The sequence below is a fragment of the Schistocerca piceifrons genome, chromosome 2 (genome assembly GCF_021461385.2).
Source record: "Schistocerca piceifrons isolate TAMUIC-IGC-003096 chromosome 2, iqSchPice1.1, whole genome shotgun sequence".
Taxonomy (NCBI): domain Eukaryota; kingdom Metazoa; phylum Arthropoda; class Insecta; order Orthoptera; family Acrididae; genus Schistocerca; species Schistocerca piceifrons.
In genome coordinates this window covers 657,998,228-658,019,542 of record NC_060139.1, presented here as the reverse complement: position 1 = coordinate 658,019,542, position 21,315 = coordinate 657,998,228, and the positions used below count along the sequence as shown (strand labels likewise).

The 21,315-nt window shown below is 44.8% G+C and overlaps 1 protein-coding gene across 1 annotated transcript in view; it reads right to left on the bottom strand.

The window, feature by feature from the left end:
- LOC124775711 (gustatory receptor 5a for trehalose-like) overlaps positions 1–21,315 on the bottom strand; it is a 75,101-nt gene that overhangs the window by 15,160 nt on the left and 38,626 nt on the right. The window contains exons 2-3 of the mRNA XM_047250538.1: positions 12,664–12,938; positions 3,052–3,199 (exon numbers count right to left, since the gene is read on the bottom strand). Coding sequence (XP_047106494.1) covers positions 3,052–3,199; positions 12,664–12,938 — 423 coding nt within the window. The remainder of the gene's footprint in view (positions 1–3,051; positions 3,200–12,663; positions 12,939–21,315) is intronic.

Here is a 21,315-nt window from a genome sequence, read left to right as displayed (position 1 = left end):
GTTCATATCAACATCATTATAGAAACTTCCTGAACAATAAACCGATCATTATTATCCATTGGACGACCTTCATGTACAAATAGTATCAGAAATACTTTTGAAAACTTTGTAGGTGGCTTTCTCATACCGTAACAAGAAAAAAGTCCAAATAGAAATTTGTCTAAAAAATATTCATATCTCTAAGTTATTACTGAAATTTTAAATGCCACGACCGTTGTGTCCAGTAATTAGTATTCATGTGCTACATAAGATGATAGTGTAGACGCGAGTCAGTCGACTGTTACACCATCGTGACACGTTCCTAGAGACACATGTTCTCATTTGACATTTACGTACATTTGAAACTAATCTGTCTCCAACGTTTCACGATTAGAGTGAGTCGCTTGGTACGTTTTTCGTTTAACCATGACAAGGTGTTTGCCTTGTTAACAGGCACAAATGATTGCATGTACGACCGTGCAGCTGACGATGAGCGAGAGACCACACAATCCCATCAAGACATGTTTCCTGACAAAAGGCAGCCGAGACACGCAGCCTTTGCTAGTTTACCAATATTCTGTAGCACCAGCTTCTAAACCACTTCTTGTATCTTTAGTACTGGTTGCAACTGAGCTGAAACAACAAATTTTTACAGCCTGCCTTTTTGGGGTTATAAAAAGCTAAGATACATTTCAGGCCACATACCAGTTCAGTTTAAGGTTAATGTGTGAGCTGAAACTGTTAGTAACTTCGTGGTAGGTCCTAATACAGGACGTTCAAAAAAAGAGTCGAAAACCTTAGAGGCGGTAGTTCTCGCCGAAAAAAGAAAAATAAGTCCAATAAACATGAGTGCGAAAACGCATGCTTTCCGAGATTAACACTTGTTTATAGGAAGGGCTGTGCTACGTTTGATTGTGGATATTAGCTCAGTCGTTGCACTGGCGCTCCGTCAGATGTGTCGGCAGGATATTATGATGTCTTACTCACAGTATTCTACCTACCATTAGGTCATCTGCAGTCAGTTGTGTGGTTCGAGTTGTGTTGTAAGCTGCGTTAGTTTTCGTCGTGTTTGTCTCCCTTATTGTACAGTACCGTCAACCCTGAGTACGTATCATGGTGATTTCCTTTCTTCCAAACGCGAATTCACTTATGTGTTGACTGTTATTGCAATGTTTGTGAGTACAAATGGTATAGTACATTCACATTTTCTCTCTTCCACCACTTGTTAACAGTAGAAGCCTACTTCTCGACGAGTGAAATGGTGGATATGATATTCTGCTACTGTTTAGCAAATGAACGTATCCTGCCAGTCCGTGCCCTCTACGCTGAAAAATATCAGCAGTGCAGAGCGCCCTCTGATAAGCTGTTCGGCAAACTTTTCCAGCGTCTGATGTACACAGATACCCTTGGATGCCTGATATGGAGGACCGTGTGCCACGTTCGGTGAAAGAAACCCCTGGGACCAGTGTGCGGCGATTAGTAATAGCAGAAGGCATGTCTCATTCACTTATCTGGGAGACACTTCATGAACAATTGCTGTACCCATATCATGTACAGCACTTTCAGACCCCAGGGCTACAGGATCATCATGGCAGACAGCGGTTCTGTCAATCGTTGTTCCAGAAGTGTGCCACAGATCCACTGTTCACTTCCAAGATTTTATTTGCCGATGAGGCAGTGTTCGCAAGAGGTAGTGTTGTGAATTTTCGTAACAAGCATGAATGGGCAGACGCAAATCCCCGAGAAATTCAGAAAGGAAGACATCAATAACGATTCTAAATCAAAGTATGGGCAGGCGTACTTGGCGACAGATTAATAGGGCCATACCACAAAGGTTAACCGGTTAGCTGGGGCGCATTATTTGGACTTTCTCATTAATGTATTGCCTTCTTCGCTGGAGGCTCTGCAGCAACGAATACAAACGTGATTCATACATGAAGGCGCACCAGCACGCTTTCGTCACAATGTGTGCGAGTATAGAGGGGTCGCGGGGGGGGGGGGGGGGGGGGGGGGTGGAGGGGAGCACACCTTGGCCTCCTTTTCCCCAGACCTCAATCCCTACATTTTTGGTGATGGTGGCACTTGAACGAATTGGTCTACACCAGGGCAACCAACGTTGTGAGCACACTATAGGGACGCTTCTTTAATGCGTGCCAGCATGTAAAACAATAATCGTATATATTTCAAAGCGTGCGTCGTTCCTTACGCCGGAATGCAGGAGTGTGCATTCTCATGAATAGACGCCACGTTGAACACCTCTTGTAAACACGTGTTTATCGTAGAAAGTTTGCATTTCCGGATCCATGTTTATTGGACTAATTTTTCTTGTTTATGCTACCACCTCTCAAAGTATTCGACACTTTTTTTGAACACCCTGTATACTCCCGGCACATCTTTCAGATTCTGTCCTCGAGGACTTCATTCACTCTTCCACGCTTCGTACAGGATGCATCCCTGCGAATAAAAGGAGTGATTTATGCACTATAAGTTTCCAGCACATTTCGTTCGCATATATCGATATGTAGAAAAAATAATGGGGTTTAAGGTTTTAACATCCCTTCGTTATTCTAGTTGCACTGTATTAAACCTTCCATGACAGATATATAAGTACAGGAGGACCAGTTCCTTGGCCTAGAATCTCCCTCCGATCTCACTCAGTTGGCTTATTATGTATGGACAAATCTAAAACTATTGGTTTTATGTAGAGGGCATTCATAATGTAGAAATTATCTAGCATAGTACCATAGAAATGCGCAAAACCAGCGACACCGTCCGGGTAGGCTCAGAGGGCGTGACAGTCCATGATCCTACAAGTGCTCGCGTGTGTGGAAGCAAGCAAAGGACACTTTTTCAAGTTTTGTTGTGTGTTTCCGGCTTGAAAACGTTGTAATGTGTTCTTTCGTTAATAACTAAAAACAACGGACTTCAGAGCATAGGTTTCCTTTACTGCTTTTCTTGTTTTGGTGTGGAATACACGTCCGAAGCTTGCAAGAGCACATCTGATGCATCTAGTATAATTATGCCTCTGTGTTTGATAAATATTGTGAAATTCGTGGTACACTTACGAGAGACTGTTGAGGAGCTGATAGCAAATGAAGTAGAGATTAGTTGTGAATGACAGCAGAACAATTTTGTTGATACGCGCATTCGTGGCGTGGGCGAGGTGTGCCAGGCTGCAGTAATTCTCACGGATGCGCTGCCAAATTTTCTGTGGCACAGCCTGCAAAAGAGGACAACACCATTTTAAGAGCACCCACGCAAGACATCACGAAATAGGAACATCAATTTTGACAAACGATGTAGAAAAATTTTGATTTCTCTAAAGTACTATTTCAGTTTGCTGAAACGATCGAACCACATTCAACGACATCTGTAACTTAACCTGTAAGGTAAACACGTAATTTCAGTAAAGTGAGCCACACGTATATTGTACTGTGACAGAACACTAATACAGATTAGCGACGTTTAATTTGAGGTTGTATTTGGCCTTGCATCAAGTGGGTAAATGATCAAGTAACAGCAGTGTTTTGGTGCCAACAAAATGGCCAACTCCGCCGTATATACTGAATGACTCTTTAATTTTAAATGGCGGTAAGGTACTTTGTTGTGATTCGAAGAGCAAGATGTGTGTGTGTGTGAGTGTGAGTGCGTGTGTGTGTGTGTGTGTGTGTGTGTGTGTGTGTGTGTGCATGTGTGTGTGTGCTGACGAATCTGTGTGGGTTCTGTGAATGCTGTGTGGGTTTTGTAAATATTTACAAAGGAGCCCGTCATTGCCGCTCCTCTCGCCAAGCCCTGCATATGTGCAACCCATAGATCAAATGTCAGTTTGTGCCCAAAGAGTGGACTTGTCTCCTACCATCCGACCACCTCTTCCGGGTATTTCTCTTTTCTTGCCAGGCACTGTAGATTATGCAAGTTAGTTATTTGATTGCTGTTATTATTATTGTTGTTATTATTATTAAACTACTGGCCATTAAAATTGCTACACCAAGAAGAAATGCAGATGATAAACGGGTATTCATTGGACAAATATATTACACTAGAACTGACATGTAATTACATTTTCACGCAATTTCGGTGCATAGATCCTGAGAAATCAGTACCCAGAACAATCACCTCTGGCCGTAATAACGGCCTTGATACGCCTGGGCATTGAGTCAAACAGAGCTTGGATGGCGTGTACAGGTACAGCTGCCCATGCAGCTTCAACACGATACCACAGCTCATCAAGAGTAGTGACTGGAGTACTGTGACGAGCCAGTTGCTCGGCCATCATCGACCAGACGTTTTCAATTGGTGAGAGATCTGGAGAATGTGCTGGCCAGGGCAGCAATCGAACATTTTCTGTGTCCAGAAAGGCCCGTACAGGACCTGCTACATGCGGTCGTGCATTATCCTGCTGAAATGTAGGGTTTCGCAGGGATCGAATGAAGGGTAGAGCCACGGGTCGCAACACATGTGAAATGTAACGTCCACTGTTCGAGTCCCAGCCAACTTGGAAATTTTTTCCGCTTTTGGACTGGCTGTTGTCTCGAACTTCCCCGGATGGGGCCTCCTGGCCAGCAATGCCATGCGATCATTTCATTTCTGTTTTGCACGTCCCCCCTACACGTTTTATATACCCTCCATTGCTACTGCTGCCACCAGCCGTCTGTAAGGGCTTATCGTACATTGTCGCCGAAAATAGACAGTGACCACATTAATATGACTTGACTATGTACTAACAAATTAAAGTATGACGCTTTGCTACACAACGCTAACACATTGAAGTAACACAAGCTGACTGGCATCCAAACTTTTTATGATCTGTAGAATGACACGCATTAGCTTAAAGTTAATGACTGTAAACGATTTGCAGTAGTATCTAGTCGACATGTCAAATTCCTACCCCACAAAATAATAATAATAATAATAATAATAATAATAATACACTACCGGCCATTAAAAATGCTACGCCACGAAGATGACGTGCTAGAGACGCGAAATTTAAACGACAGGAAGAAGATGCTGTGATATGCAAATGATTAGCTTTTCAGAGCATTCACACAAGGCTGGCGCCGGTGGCGACACCTACAACGTGCTGACATGAGGAAAGTTTCCAACCGATTTGTCATACACAAACAGCAGTTGACCGGCGTTGCCTGGTGAAGCGTTGTTATGATGCCTCGTGTAAAGATGGGATATGCCTGCCATCACGTTTCCGACTTTGATAAAGGTCGTATTGTAGCCTATCGCGATTGCGGTTTATTGTATCGCGACATTGCTGCTCGCGTTGGTCGAGACCCAATGACTGTTAGCAGAATATGGAATCGACGGGTTCAGGAGAGTAATACGGAACACCGTGCTGGATCCCAACGGCTTCATATCACTAGCAGTCGAGGTGACAGGCATCTTACCCGCATGGCTGTAACGGATCGTGCAGCCACGTCTCGATCCCTGAGTCAACAGATGTGGACGTTTGCAAGACAACAACCATCTGCACGAACAGTTCGACGACGTTTGCAGCAGCATCGACTATCAGCTCGGAGACCGTGGCTGCGGTTACCCTTGACGCTGCATCACAGGCAGGAGCACCTGCGATGGTGTTCTCAAATACGAATCTGGGTGCACGAATGGCAAAACGTCATTTTTTAGGATGAATTCTGGTTCTGCTTACAGCATCATGATGGTCGCATGCGGTTTTGGCGACATGGCGGTGAACGCACATTGGAAGCGTGTATTCGTCATCGCCATACTGGCGTATCACCCGACGTGATGTTATGGGGTGCCATTGGTTACACGTCTCGGTCACCTCTTGACCGCATTGACGGCACTTTAAACAGTGGACGTCACATTTCAGATGTGTTACGACCCGTGGCTCTACCCTTCATTCGATCCCTGCGAAACCCTAATTTCACCAGGATAATGCACGACCGTATGTTGCACGTCCTGTATGGGCCTTTCTGGATACAGAAAATGTTCAACTGCTGCCAGGCCAGCACATTCTTCAGATCTCTCACCAATTGAAAACGTCTGGTCGATGGTGGCCGAGCAACTGGCTCGTCACAATACGCCAGTCACTGCTCTTGATGAACTGTGGTATCGTGTTGAAGCTGCATGGGCAGCTGTACCTGTACACGCCATCCAAGCTATGTTTGACTCAATGCCCAGGAGTATCAAGGTCGTTATTACGGCCAGAGGTGGTTGTTCTGGGAACTGATTTCTCAAGATCAATGCACCCAAATTGTGTGAAAATGTTATCACATGTGAGTTCTAGTATAATAAATTTGTCCAATGAATACCCGTTTATCATCTGCATTTCTTCTTGGTGTAGCAATTTTAATGGCCAGTAGTGTATGTTGCATGCTCATTTATTACATAGGAGTATAAAAATATATATCTTAACAACAGCAGCAAGTATTCGATTGTTTCCACTAGATAAGCGACAAGTTTTTAATATAATTTATTTTACACCGTAGTAGTAGTTTTCCACGAGGAACTTGGGTAATTTGTTTTCACACTTAACTTTCGTATGTGCAAGATATTTTATATTGTAGGGTAAATGATCAAAGACTCTGTAATCACCATTTGTCAAGATCTTATCAGCTAAACCTTTCACCATTTTCTGCAGACAGCGTCGATGAATTGTTTCTTTCAACTTATGCCACGTGCCCTAGGTGTGATACCGACGCGCTGAATCCAGCGGTGGAGAGGCCGTTATAATCGTGATTGATCACTGCTGGACCCATACAGAAGATGGTGAGTTCACTGCTGCTGACACACAAAGCCGACGTATCATATCGTATCACTGAGCGTGCGAAATACAGTACTTGGATGGAGCACCTCCACGTCACCTCCAGGCTACAATAGTAACAGTTGGTGGATGAGCACGGCAAAGCATTCTTTAGCGTGGCAAAACACGACTGCTCAGCCGTTACTCAAAAATCTTCCGTTGTGGCAACGAGACAACAGCGCACTTTGCAATTAGTTCGATGGATTGCCTATACCGAGGTAGCGCACTGGCTTCTACTCTCGCCTCCTGTGTTCGGTTAGGGAAATCTGGGTCTCTGACTACAGGGTGCTTATGAATTACGTATCAGCGCAGAAAAGACTAAACTCGTTTAATGATAGATGCTACGGACACTGGTGCCATAACAAGTAATCGAAAAACTCAGCCGCAGTCTAGTGCTCGTTGAATATACGTTAGTTGTGGAATACAAAAACTTCAAAATTCTAGGTAATGATTACTCTTTCTGTGACAATGTTACCTAAGAGGACCACATCCACATAAGTATTAATTCGATTAATCTGTTAGGAGAGGCAAGGGATACATCACAGCGAGCTGTGGAATTTGCCACTGACGGCGCAATAGCCACGCCGACTGCAATGGGCGACGTAGGAGGTGACTTAAGAATTCACAGTTTCGTACTTCGGGCTTCGGCAGCCTTGCAGACGGGAGTTACATGACTGCGGAATCTACAGGCCGTCGCTTCACTCCTGCCTGTTACTGTTTCGCCACGATAATTGGCTACTTACTGGACTATTTCATCCTCAGTCGTCAAACGCTTGAAGAATGAAAGCAGTTGTTTCATCAACATACTGCGCATTCTCTATGACACCTTTCTCCAAAAGATTAATCAAGATTTATTTATTGAGTAAGCCTTATTTTCTTTTATTGGTGTACATACTATGTGGTCAGCGCCTCATTAGCTAGATGATACATAGTGTTGCCAGATATCTCCGTTTTAGGAATGTCATGACCTGTCCCGCGTGAGCATTAGGCGGACGCCAAATGTCCCCACTCTTAGGCACTGCTAACAAAATGGCCGAGTACACGGAGTTTCCAAAAAATTTCTGAACGTGGCAACTAAGAAAGTTTGAATTCGGTGCGACAGGAGGTCGCAATCAGCCGATGGACAACTCAGTACATGCCTGAACAGTACATGTCGAAAACACTTAGCCGCATGGCACCCATCAGAATTCTTTTACTACCAGCTTAAAGCTGTTACTTTTGGTGAACAGAGCGAAGACTTTCCACTACCGGTGGACCAGTGTACCAAAAAATGGTTCAAATGGCTCTGAGCACTATGGGACTCAACATCTTAGGTCACAAGTCCCCTAGATCTTAGAACTACTTAAACCTAACCAACCTAAGGACAACACACACACCCATGCCCGAGGCAGGATTCGAACCTGCGACCATAGCAGCCTCGCGGTTCCGGACTGCAGCGCCAGAACCGCACGGCCACCGCGGCCGGCCCAGTGTACCAGCTTGGTTCATAATACACTCTAAGACAAAAAGGAGACGTACTACGAAGAAATCATCTGAATGGCAAGGATATCGGTAGAGGTGATGTACATGTACAGACAAACAGGTTGTTACAATGATTTTGTGGTGGAAGCTCTTTCCTTGTCCACGTTTACTTCCTAGTATGTAATATAGGAAATGCGGTTCTGCCTAGAGAGAGAGAAAAAAAAATGTGTTTGCTCATAGCAGAATCACATTTCCTTATTACGTAGAACGACTGACGACTTCAATTTCAGAATAATTGTACCATTTATTCAAGACAAAGAGCTTCACGAACTGAGCAAGTCAGTAACGAGTTGGTCCATCTCTATCCCTTACGCAAGTGTTTATTCGGCCTGGCCTTGACTGATATACACTCATGCTCATAAATTAAGGATAATGCTGACACACGATGAAACAACGCTCTGGTGGGCGGTTTGCGGGTTTAAATCACCTCGGGGTATAACCATGCAATGCATTTGACCTGCGGTCGTCGTACGGTGGCGCTGGTGGCAGTACACATACGCAGATATGTGTTGGTTCATGTCAGTGTACGGTGCAGCTAGTAAGTGTGCAGACGTTTTAAAACGTGCTAATGGTGAAAATGTGTTGAAAATGGCTCAGAGAACACATATTGATGACGTTATGAGGAGTAGAATACTAGGGCGACTGGAGGCTGGTCAAACACAGCAGGTCATAGCACGAGCCCTCCGTGTGCCACAGAGTGTGATCTCAAGATTATGGCAACGATTCCAGCAGACAGGAAACGTATCCAGGCGCTACAGTACAGGACGTCCACAGTGTACAACACGACAAGAAGACCGACATCTAACCATCAGCGCCCGCTGACGGCCACGGACTACTGCAGGTAGCCTTGCTCGGGACCTTACCGCAGCCACTGGAACAGTTGTCTCCAAACACACAGTCTACAGACGACTGAACAGACATGGTTTATTCGCCCGGAGACCTGTAAGTGCATTCCACTGTACTCTGGTCCCAGGAGAGCCCGTAAAGCCTGGTGTCAAGAACACAATACATGGTCATTGGAACAGTGGTCGCAGGTTATGTTCACGGACGAGACCAGGTATAGGCTGAACAGTGATTCTCGCCAGGTGTTCATCTGGCGTGAACCAGGGACCATATACCAACCCCTTAATGTCCTTGAAAGGGACCTGTATGGAGGTCGTAGTTTGATGATGTGGGGTGGGATTATGATTGGTGCACGTACACCCCTGCATGTCTTTGACAGAGGATCTGTAACAGGTCAGATGTATCGGGACGTCATTTTGCATCAGTATGTCCGCCTTTTCAGGCGTGCAGTGGGTCCCACCTTCCTCTTGATGGATGATAACGCACGGCCCCACCGAGCTGCCATCGTGGATGAGTACCTAGATACAGAAGATATCAGGCGAATGGAATGGCCTGCCTGTTCTCCAGACCTAAACCCCATCGAGCACGTCTGGGATGTTCTCGGTCGACGTATCACTGCACGTCTTCAAACCCCTACGACACTTCAGGAGCTCCGACAAGCACTGGTGCAAGAATGGGAGGCTATACCCCAGCAGCTGCTCGACCACTTGATTCAGCGCATGCCAACCCGTTGTGCGATCTGTGTACGTGTGCATGGTGATCATATCCCATACTGATGTCGGGGTACATGTGCAGGAAACAGTTGCGTTTTGTAGCACATGTGTTTCTGGACGGTTTTCTCAACTTATCACCAATACCGTGGAGTTACAGATCTGTGTCGTGTGTGTTCCCTATGTGCCCATGCAATTAGCGCCAGTTTTGTGTAGTGCCACGTTTTCTGGCACCACATTCTGCAATTATCCTTAATTTATGAGCATGAGTGTAGTTGTTGGATGTCCTCCTGAGGGATAACGTTCCAAATTCTGTCCTTTATATTGTGAAAATCCCGAGCTGGTTGGAGGGCCCTGCTCATAATACTCCAAACGTTCTCAGCTGCGGAGAGATCTGACGACCTTCTTGGTCAAGCTAGGGTTTGACAAGCATGAAGACACTCAGTAGAACATGCAACGCTAGCTTATACGACAGTGGCTCCCATATACCGTAATACCGCAGTATTGTTTTAAGGTGATTTACTACGCTCGTTTAGGGAAACATCGAGATGGCCTCCTTGAACGGCTCACAAAACGCGGGCCACAAATAATGAAAAAAAAGGATGAAGTCCAGAACAAAATTTACAGACAAATGGCATTGCGTCCCACATTCATCCATCGGCCACCGAAATTTACAATTTTGCATTTTCCGTCGACAGTTGTATTAATATCAATTTATGACCAATCTGAATAACTCCTTCGTGGTGCGTCTTTTTTTCCTTAGAGTCTACATCATAAGGATATTCTTATTTAATGACTGAAAATTTGCGTCTTCTCGGTTTCTCTTTACGTCCATACTTTTGGGTTCTTGTCTCACCGGTTTTTTATACCACCGGTTGATAACAGCCAACACATCACGATAAGTGACAATAAATACAATTCTTTGAGGTTATCGTGGGGGAAAGATGAAGATAATATGAATACAATAATTAGTTCTGAATTCAAGTTGCTAATTTACTTCTGGTTGCATGATAGTTCCCATAAACTATGGATGAAATACGTAAATGCAACACTATCGGCTGCCTGTACAAGGGACGGTAGAGGTACTTCAAAATACGAGCAACGTACAATCTCTCAAAAACTCCATGATGGCTCTGTATATTGTTCCGTTTTCTGATGCGAGGATAGTGATGATGCAAGTAGGGATTCCGTGTTTCGACATGTTTAGTTTCTTCTAAAAAGTGATTTTCTGGGAATGCATACAGTTAGAAATACGTCCGATCCAAAATATATGGGAGTCACTCTGGGTCGTACTGTGACATACAAGCACCATCGCAAGAATACGTAAATAAAACTGGACGTTATAAACAACATCTTTCGCAAGATCACTGGCATGACCTGTGGCTATCGACTACAAATCATGAGAACGACAACCCTAGCAACAAATTACAGTGCTGCAGGGTATATGTGTTCAGTTGGGTGCAAATCTATCCATCAAATACATTGACAAGGCACTAATTAAACATCTAGGCTGTCTTAAACCTACGCCATTTGTAAAATTCTACCGGTTCAGCCGGCCAGGGTGGCCGAGCGGTTCTAGACGCTACATACTGGAACCGCGCGACCGCTACAGACGCAGGTTCGAATCCTGCCTCGGGCATGGACGTGTGTGGTGTCCTTAGGTTAGTTAGGTTTAAGTAGTTCTAAGTTCTAGGTAACTGATGACCTAAGAAGTTAAGTCCCATAGTGCTCAGAGCCATTTGAACCATTTTTTGTACCGATTCACAGGCATAGCACAACCGGTTATACGTCGTGAAGTAGCTGTCAACACAGAGAGAATAAATCGGTCTCATCAGGAAGCGCATCCATTACATGGGTGCGTTGCAGAAGTTCCAAAGCTGAGATCCAGAAGAAGTTTCCTCAAAGCCACTTCAGTCTTGCATACAGCGGCAGCTACGGTACGCAAACAATCGTAAATTTCTCGACTTGAGAATAACTATCTCGCCTCTCCGTTCGGAAATCCTCCCGTTGGTCATAACAGATTTGGAGCGTGTTGAGGTCAATCAGCCGTCTTCCTTCTGGAGCAGGAATATCCGGGAGTAGCCTCCATAAATGGCAATTCCCTGTGGATACCACCAATTGTCATTGTGGAGAATCGCAAACGGTGGATTGCCAACTGTTCCCTGCATCCTGGACAGAAGATCATCTGCTTGCAACTCCGAGAGCCATTGAAGTTGCAAGATTTTGCTCATCAGTAATGTAACTTGACTACTTTTTTTTCATTTGCTTTTAATGTTAATAATTATGTATTTCTTTATGTCTCGAATGAATAAGTAAATAAAGTAACTTGTTGGATGCTGCACCGCTTGCACAAAAGGAATGTGTTGCTGAGTCGCACGAACAAGTTGAGAACTCACTGACGCCTCTCTATGAGGGTGACTAATAGTTGCTGTGATGTAAATGCATCCTTAAGATGTTGTATACTGCATGTCTTGTTCGTAACCTCACTGTTCTGAGTTGGAGTAGGTTGCAGAACATGCTACTGATGACCGCTGTGTTCTTCGTGTTTCTCCCCTCCCCTACTACCTTTCGTTCCACACATTATGTGGCCTGACTTTTCTTTCAGAGATCTGATTAGTGCAATGAAACTGGGATGAAGTAAATCTCCGTTATCCGTTGCTCCCTTTACCGTAAGATTAACATACTCATTTCGTTGGGTGGCTTATACACACTCGTCTGCAACTTTATAACAGATATATAATAATTCCATCTGAATACCTGTGAATAATAATGGATATAATTTTAAATGTCAAGGTAGGAACGTAAATAACATCGTGTTACACTGGATGTATATCTTACCCTGTCAAATACACGAGCAATATCTTGATTAAAATGTTCAAAGCGATCGGCAAGTGCGAGGCTAATCAGTATGAGGAAGAGGTCCATGTAGTTCCAACTGAAGGTGGCCGCGGTGTTTATGGTGGCGAGCCAAGCGGAGGTCCAGTAGCTGAAGCCGATGTAGTGGTAGGCCGAGGGGAACTCGTTGGCCAGGTACAGCTGCAGCCACGACAGCCCGCCTGGGGAACACTCGTAGGCGTGGACGACGTTGAACAGCCTGGCCAGGATGTGCTCCGCTGTGGAAAGATTGTGTGAAACCCTTGTACGTCCAGCTACCACACGCACGGTGCGCGCTGCAAACACTACACGTCAACAGCTTGAACAGAAGGAGCAACGGAAGGAGCTTTCAAAAGTTAAAGCTAGTGGCTTAGCGACGTTGTCAGCGCGGGAAGCAACGGTGTTATCCCTCATTGCTTTCCTGGATAAATTCCTTGTTGGAGCAGTTTGTTGCCATCTTCCTACGAACTGTTAAGATCAGTAATTTGTTCTGTGACAAGTGCCCGTGCAGTGTAGTGACCGGTTCGTGTTGTTGTTGACGGTTATATAGTGAAAGGAAGAGGGAAGATGAAACGCCGTGCTAGCACAGAGTCGGTGCTTGTCGACCTCCGAGGTCAATGTCGCCATCCAAAGCGGAAGAAGTGGCGCTGTGATTAAGTGGCTGGATTCGCTGCTTTGCGATATGTATCTTTTGTAAATCCCTTAGGGCGAAGGCGCATGTGCTCCTTTGAAATGGATACGGCCGGTTACTTTCTCCATCCTAGTCCAGTCAGAGCTTCTCCACCATCTTCGATGACCTCATCTTCGGTGAATCTTTTGGCACTACTCTTGGTTCGCCACCCACTGGTTGTATCACCATCACTCCTAAAGACTCTTCAAAGTTTGGGACGTAACCTAGGGAAGGGGCTTTACGCTGCCAATTCTCTACCGCTGTCAGCTCAGTGTTGTTGATCAACAGTTTTTCCTGCTCCAGGATTCGAATCGGTTATCTGTGGGTCGAATGTCTGCGCGCTAAAGCCCATTAACGACATCTACTGAAGAAACTCGTGCTCCTTACATGAACTGAGATGGATTTAAGTACGGTAATGTATAAGGTGTCCATAAAAGAATGTCCCAGTTTCAATGGTACATTACAACAGTTTAATTTAGACTATGTACAACAAATCAAACATCAAATTGAAGGTAAACTAACCCACTTTGTCTTATAAATGTTCAATACGTGCACATTAAGCTATGCGGCACACATCCAACCTGAAATACAGCTCCTTCCACGCTTCAGTTAACAAGCCCAGAATAATGGAAGCAATAGCTTCCTCACTTCTGTGGCTATACTATGGGAAATCATTAGATAGTGGCTGAATGTACACACGATCTTTTATAAAGCACCAAAAGAAAAAATCGCATATTGTGAGGTCAGGTGAACGTTGATGCCAGTGGAAAACACCTTTGTCGTTGTGACCATTACAGCCAGTCCAACGGTCAGGGTCTCCGACATTGAACCACTCTCATACAAAGAGATGCCAGGGGGGAGGGGCTCTATCTTCTCGCCAAGTTTTCAGGTTCACCTTCTAACTGGGGAAACAGCCATTCTTGTAACATATATGAGTCACCTCCATTGCGTTAGCTTTAGCGGATGAAATTGTCCGTACACTTGAAGTCAAGAACCAACGCAGGAAACCATTAGTTTATGGGAATCTCTTTGATATTATACAACTTCACGAGGATGTTCTGACACCCAGATAAGAACATTTTGGATATTTACCTTTCCACTTAAATGAAAACTTGCCTCATGACTGAACACCAAACGATGAAGAAAGTCATCTTATCACTGCAACAGTTCACTTGTAAGTTGTAACGTACACCATAGTCATGTCGCTGTAAAGCAAGTACGGTACCGACTGCAACCGGCATGGGCGCATGTGCAAACGTCTTCTTAAAACTCTCCACACTGTCGTCTTTGGCAACTGAAGTTCAAGACTTGCTTTTTGAACAGAATTCTTATGATTACGAAGGTAAGATGCTCTGACAGGATCAACATACTCTTCAGACACTGCTGGTCGCCCCTTTACCCGATCGTGTCGAATTCATCATACCGTCGGCGGATGTATTTGCGAAATCGGGCATTAGAACTACGCTTTAAAAGAAATTCACACTGAACTGAAATTGCGGATTCACTCTTAGTAAACTGCAAAACACAAAACGCTATACGCTCAGGAGTCGCCATTTTGTGATGTGTGGTTGCAAACGCGAAAACAACAAAGCAGTACTCGCGCATGCGCACATCTAAAATTGTTTGAGTTACTCTTTGACTGTGACCTTGAAACGACACTCTACAACGCTTAGAGTCACTTTTAAAATTCGTAACTGGGACTTTCTTCTATGGAGATCATGTATTACAAAATGTATTAATATCGCCAAAAGACGTTATCCGTAAAGCAACAGAAAAGTGCAAGTAAGAAATATTGCTAACATCGTAGTTGAACAGAACGACGTGATACATAAAATTTAAAAAGATAAAAGTACGTGCTTCATAGACACGTGGTGCCCCAGACAGCTCAGAAGACTGTGGTGTGATGTACGAGTAACACAGTTCGAAAAATAGCTATCTTGTCAAATATCCAGTTGACGGGTACCAGTCATGAGAGTTTCTTGGAGGTTATTGAAAGTAAATTATTTCTCAGGCGTTACCTCACGCATTTTAAATAAAAGAACAAAGCTTCGAACAACACTAGATATTCTCTTACTCTTCAGTGCAGGTACATAACCAAGAAGAGCAACCGAAAAGGCTCTCTTATTTCGTATTGCGTTGAAACCCACCAGTACCAGTGGCTTCCTAAAGTGGTTAGTAATCTGAATTCCAATGCTCCAGTTTCGGGGAACGAAAACTCCAACCAGACATAGTTCTAGAGCTGCTCGTCATTTGGCACCAGTCATTAAAAAAAAAGAGATTAGGGTTTAACGTCCCGTCGCAACGAGGTCATTAGTCACGATCCAAAAGCTCTGCATAGCGAAAAATGGAATAGGAAATCGGCCGTGTCCTTTTGAAAGAAACCATCCAGGTATGTAGGAAAACCTAAATCTTTGTGGCCAGGTAGGTATCTGAGCCTCCCGAATCCGAGTCCATTGTACACACTGCAGTCAGGCGGCAGGTGTAGCTCAATGAACGCCAGGGACGCAGCGAGCGTTGTACGTGAAGCAGTGTAATACGTTATAACACTCTGCTGCGTGGCGGATTTACAGGTAATACTCCAGCACATTTTCGTGGGAGATTTGACAGGAAAATGCCTTTGGATTAAAAAATTAATTATTGGCAATATCTTTGAATACTTCTATCTAGCGCCATACCGATTTACTTCGCGCTAAAAGTTCATAACAACTAGGTAATTTCCACATAAACATCTCTTCTATCTTTAGAATAAACGTAGCAAACAATTTTTTAAAAGAGACCTGAAGATGCACAAATCAGAGATCGATGCAATTCCTTTCGGGATACTTAATAATGCAGAAGTACAACTATTGCAATACTTTGTATAAAATGTGCACAGTCTTTGGATATACGTCAGAATAAAACTACAATATACCTCTTTGTATACTAAAATATACTTTATAGTTTATTGCAGTTACAAACTTACATGTTGTAACCAAAAATGTAAGAGACCAAGAAAAAAGTTACCTACCCAAAGCTGTAAGCATCAGAACACACGTGATGATATAAAAGAGCTTTGGCAGACGTGGACTCAAACTTGGGACTGTTGCATCCATCGCCCACCACTGGGCCATGAGATCCGGCCATCCTCGTGCAAGTTGTATAAACAGAAGCGAGGTAAGGACGTGGCACATGAAGAACACACCTGGTGCTGGAAAAACACACATAATTCTCGTGAGAAAGAATACAAATCTGTAAATAGAGGCACTGAAATCATTCTACGCACCATAAGAAACACTTCACTCTACTATGACCACTCGCATTAATATGATCACATGTCAAAGACACGGATAACCAAACGTTTCAGAGTGGACCGCTGTGAGACTGGCAGGAAGAGAGTCAATGACGTTCTGAAAGTTAGTGACAGGGGTGTGGAGCCATGCCATCTCCGGTACCGTGGTCAGATGAGATAGGTTTCTCGGTTGAGGATCCATGGTGCGAACAGCCCATCGAGATGGCTCCTCAGATCTGTGTGACAGGCTGCATTGTCCTGCTGGTAGATAGCGTCGTGCTGAGGAAAAACAAACTGCATGTGGGGGTGGACATGTTCTCCAAGGATAGATGAATATTTGTGTTTATCCATTGTGCCTTCCAGAACGACGAGATCATCCAAGGTATACCACGAAAACAATCCCCAGATCACAACGCTCTCTCATCTGACCTGGACCCTTCGGACGATTGTTGCAGGATGTGTGCGTTCAGGCGTTTCATATGCTGTACACGCCAATGGCCAACTGTCATCTGAAAAGGCCACCTGTTGCCTCTCAGTGGTCCAGTTGTAGGTTTTTTTTTTGTTTGGGGGGGGGGGGGGGGAGAGAGGGTCATCAGTCGTCTCACTGGTTGCTGCAGCCCGTCACGAATTCCTCTCCTGTGCCAACCTCTTAATCTCAGAGCAGCACTTGCAATCTACGTCCTCAATTATTTGATGGATGTATTCCTATTTCTGTTTCCTCTACACTTTTTATCCTTTGCAGCTACCTCTAGTACCATGGAAGTTATCCCCTGATTTCTTAACAGATGTCCTACGATCCCGTTCCTTCTTGTCAGTGTTTTCCACTTGTTTCAGTCCTGGCCAATTCTTTGGAGAACCTCTTCATTCCTTATGGTATGGGTCCACCTAATTTTCGACATTCTTCTGTAGCACCACATCTCAAACGCTTCGATTCTCCTCTTTTCCGGTATTCCTACATTCCATGTTTCATTATCATACAATGCTGTGCTCCGAACATACATTCTCAGAAATTTCTTCCTCAGATTAAGGCCTATGTTTGTTACTAGTAGGCTTCTCTTTGCCAGGAAAGTCCTTTTCGCCAATATTGATATGCTTTTATGTCCTCCTTACTTTGCCCATCATGGGTTATTTTGCTGCCTACGTAACAGAATTGCTTAACTTCATTTACTTCGTGATCACCAATTATGATGTTAAGTCTCTCGCTGTTCTCATTACTTTGGTTTTTCTTCGATTTACTTTCAATCCATATTCTGTTCTCATTAGACTGTCTATTCCATTCGGCAGACCCTACAACTCTTCTTACTTTCAATGGGGATAGCAATGTTCCGGTAGTGGCGTGCAAAATCCAGCCTTCATCGCCGCTGAACAGCAGTCACCGCAGCTGTATGAACCATGTGCCTGCCGCTGAGGCCCACACACAGCAACGTTCGCTGAACGGTCATTGAAGAGACACTGTTGGTAGCCCCTTGGTTCATCTGGGCGGTGAGTTGCTTAACAGTTGCACCTCTGTTCGCTCGTACACATCTCGACAGTCGTTATTCATCCCTATCGTCTATGGCCTGTGGTGCATCAATGTTACCTTGACGCCAGTTTTGAATAGCGCCACTTTGCCATGCACGGAGTACTTTAACCACAGCGTCATGTTAACAGATAAACGTAGCCGTTTAGGAAATGATTCTGCCATTTTCCTGAAAGCCAATGGTCATGTCCTTTTGGATTTCAAATAAATCGTTGCTTTTCCGGATTACGATAGCGACTGTAGTTTTTCCTGCGTCGTCCGCAGCTCGTGGTCGTGCGGTAGCGATCTCGCTTACCGCGCCCGGGTTCCCGGGTTCGATTCCCGGCGGGGTCAGGGATTTTCTCTGCCTCGTGATGACTGGGTGTTGTGTGATGTCCTTAGGCTAGTTAGGTTTAAGTAGTTCTAAGTTCTAGGGGACTGATGACCATAGCTGTTAAGTCCCATAGTGCTCAGAGCCATTTGAACCATTTTTCCTGCGTCCCACTCTGCATCCTTTATCTGCCCGCCACTGCTAGTGCTGCCATCTACCGCCTGTGAGTGGTTATTGCGCGTTCATGGCGAACGTATGCTGTGGTTACATTAATGTGTAATTACTATAACTATTCTGTGTTGTTAAGAAGAGCGTAATATGGACAAGAACAAGATACCATTCCTCAATAATATAAGGAGCGTTCAATAAGAAACGAGCCGGAATCTGGAATGCGCAAACCGGTGACAGGAGGGTAATATCGTGGCGTGTGTAACGAGGTGTGCTTCCGACCAGAGCGTGGAAGTTTACAGCTCGTCGCTAGAGGGAACGCGTGCACGTGACGTGACTATACAGAGCTAGCAGCAGCATGCAGCAATCCTCCAACCAATTGCCCAAAACCTATCCTCCCGCATCAGAGACATTAACCCTTCACTGACTTTTCGCCATCCCCACACCTTCACCTCCTGGATTTCTGCTGATCACTGTTGAAGTCACCTAGCTATACACCAACATCCCTCATGCCCTAGCTTTGCCACTATTGAACAGACCTCTCCCAAAGTCCTTCAGATTTCAAACCCACCACATCATTCCTTACACATCTTGGCAACTATATAGTGACTCACAACTAATTTTCCTTTGAAGGGAAGGTATCCATACAAATTGCAGCACAGCCCTGGCCACCTGTATTGCACGTCCTAATCCAACCTGTTTATGTGCCATCTACAGGAAACCTTCCTAGCCTCTCAAAACTTTCAACCATGTTTGGTTCAGGTTCATTAATGATCTAAACTCAGGGCCAAGACACCTTAACCACATTCCTGCACAACCTCAACACCTCTTCTCACTTCATCTGATCCTCTCCTACCCCATGGTCCACCTTCCTGTATGTTGACCTCCACCTCACTGACAGATCCATTCAGAGCTCTGTCCACATTAAACCCACTAACCACCAACAGTACTTGCATTTCAACAGCTGCCATCCATTACACACCAAAAATCCCTCCCATACAAACTAGTCACCCATGGATGACATATCTGTGATGACGAGAACTCTCTTGCCTATTATGCTGGTGGCCTTACAAAGGCCTTCAAAGACAGGCAGTACTCCCCAGACCTAATCCACAAACAGATTTCATGTGCCATACCCTCACATACGCTCAATTCTTCCAACTTCCCCCAATAATCAACTAAAAAGCAGCACCCCCCTGTCACCCAATACCACACCAGACTGCAACAACTGAATGTGTCCTGCGCCAGGGCTTTGATTATATCTCATCCTACCTTTAAATGAGTGACATCCTACCCCAGATCCTTTCCATCCCTCTCTAAGTGGTGTTCCGTCGCCCATACAGTCTACTAACATTATAGTCCATCTCTATATCACTTCCACACCCAACCCATGTGATAAGGATCATGCCCTTTTGAGGGACTAAGGTGCAAAACCTGCCCCACACATCCACCTAGCATCATCTACTACAGTCTTGTTACAGGCTTATCCTACCCCATCAGAGGCTGGTCCATCTGTGGAAGCAGGCATGTCATACTAACTCTGCTGCAAACAAGGTGCAGCCTTTTTTGTTGGTACGATACCAACCATATGTCCAGCAGGATAAATGGCCATTGCCAAACTGTCATCAACAACAAAGAAGAGCACTTGCTGGCACAACATGCGACTGAGCACAACATGCTCAATTTCAATGGCTGCTTTACAACTCAACCCATGTGGTTCCTTCCCTCCACCACCAGCTTTTCTGAACTACACAGATGGAAGTTATTCATACAACACATCCTACTCTCCCATAATCGTCCTGGCATCTTCTCAATCTCAGGTAACCTACTGTCCCCACGCCCTCCACCCAACAGTTTTCCCTTCCTCCGTTCTGTCACCCCCTCCCAATTCACAGGATAAATGGCCATTGCCAAACTGTCATCAACAACAAAGAAGAGCACTTGCTGGCACAACATGCGACTGAGCACAACATGCTCAATTTCAATGGCTGCTTTACAACTCAACCCATGTGGTTCCTTCCCTCCACCACCAGCTTTTCTGAACTTCACAGATGGAAGTTATCCATACAACACATCCTACTCTCCCATAATCGTCCTGGCATCTTCTCAGTCTCAGGTAACCTACTGTCCCCACGCCCTCCACCCAACATTTTTCCCTTCCTCCGTTCTGTCACCCCCTCCCAATTCACATCCGCATGTACCCTTCAGCGTGAGCTACTTCCAGCTGGCTGCTACAACTATAACTGCCACCCTTCCCCCTACACTCCTAGCCAGCAAACCGGCCTCTACATCTACATGTACATGAATACTCTGCAAATCATATTTAAGTGCCTCACAGAGAGTTCATCGAATTACCTTCACAATTCTCTATTATTCCAATCTCATATAGCACACGGAAAGAACGAACACCTATATCTTTCCGTTCGAGCTCTGATTTCCCTTATTTTATCGTGGTGATCGTTCCTCCCTACATAGGTCGGTGTCAACAAAATATTTTCGCATGCGGAGGAGAAAGCTGGTGATTGGAATTTCGTGAGAAGATTCCGTCGCAACGAAAAACGCCTTTCTTTTAATGATTTCCAGCCCAAACGCTGTATCATTTCTGTGACAGTTTCTCCCATATTTCGCGATAACACAAAACGTGCTGCCTTTCTTTGAACTTTTTCGATGTACTCCGTCAG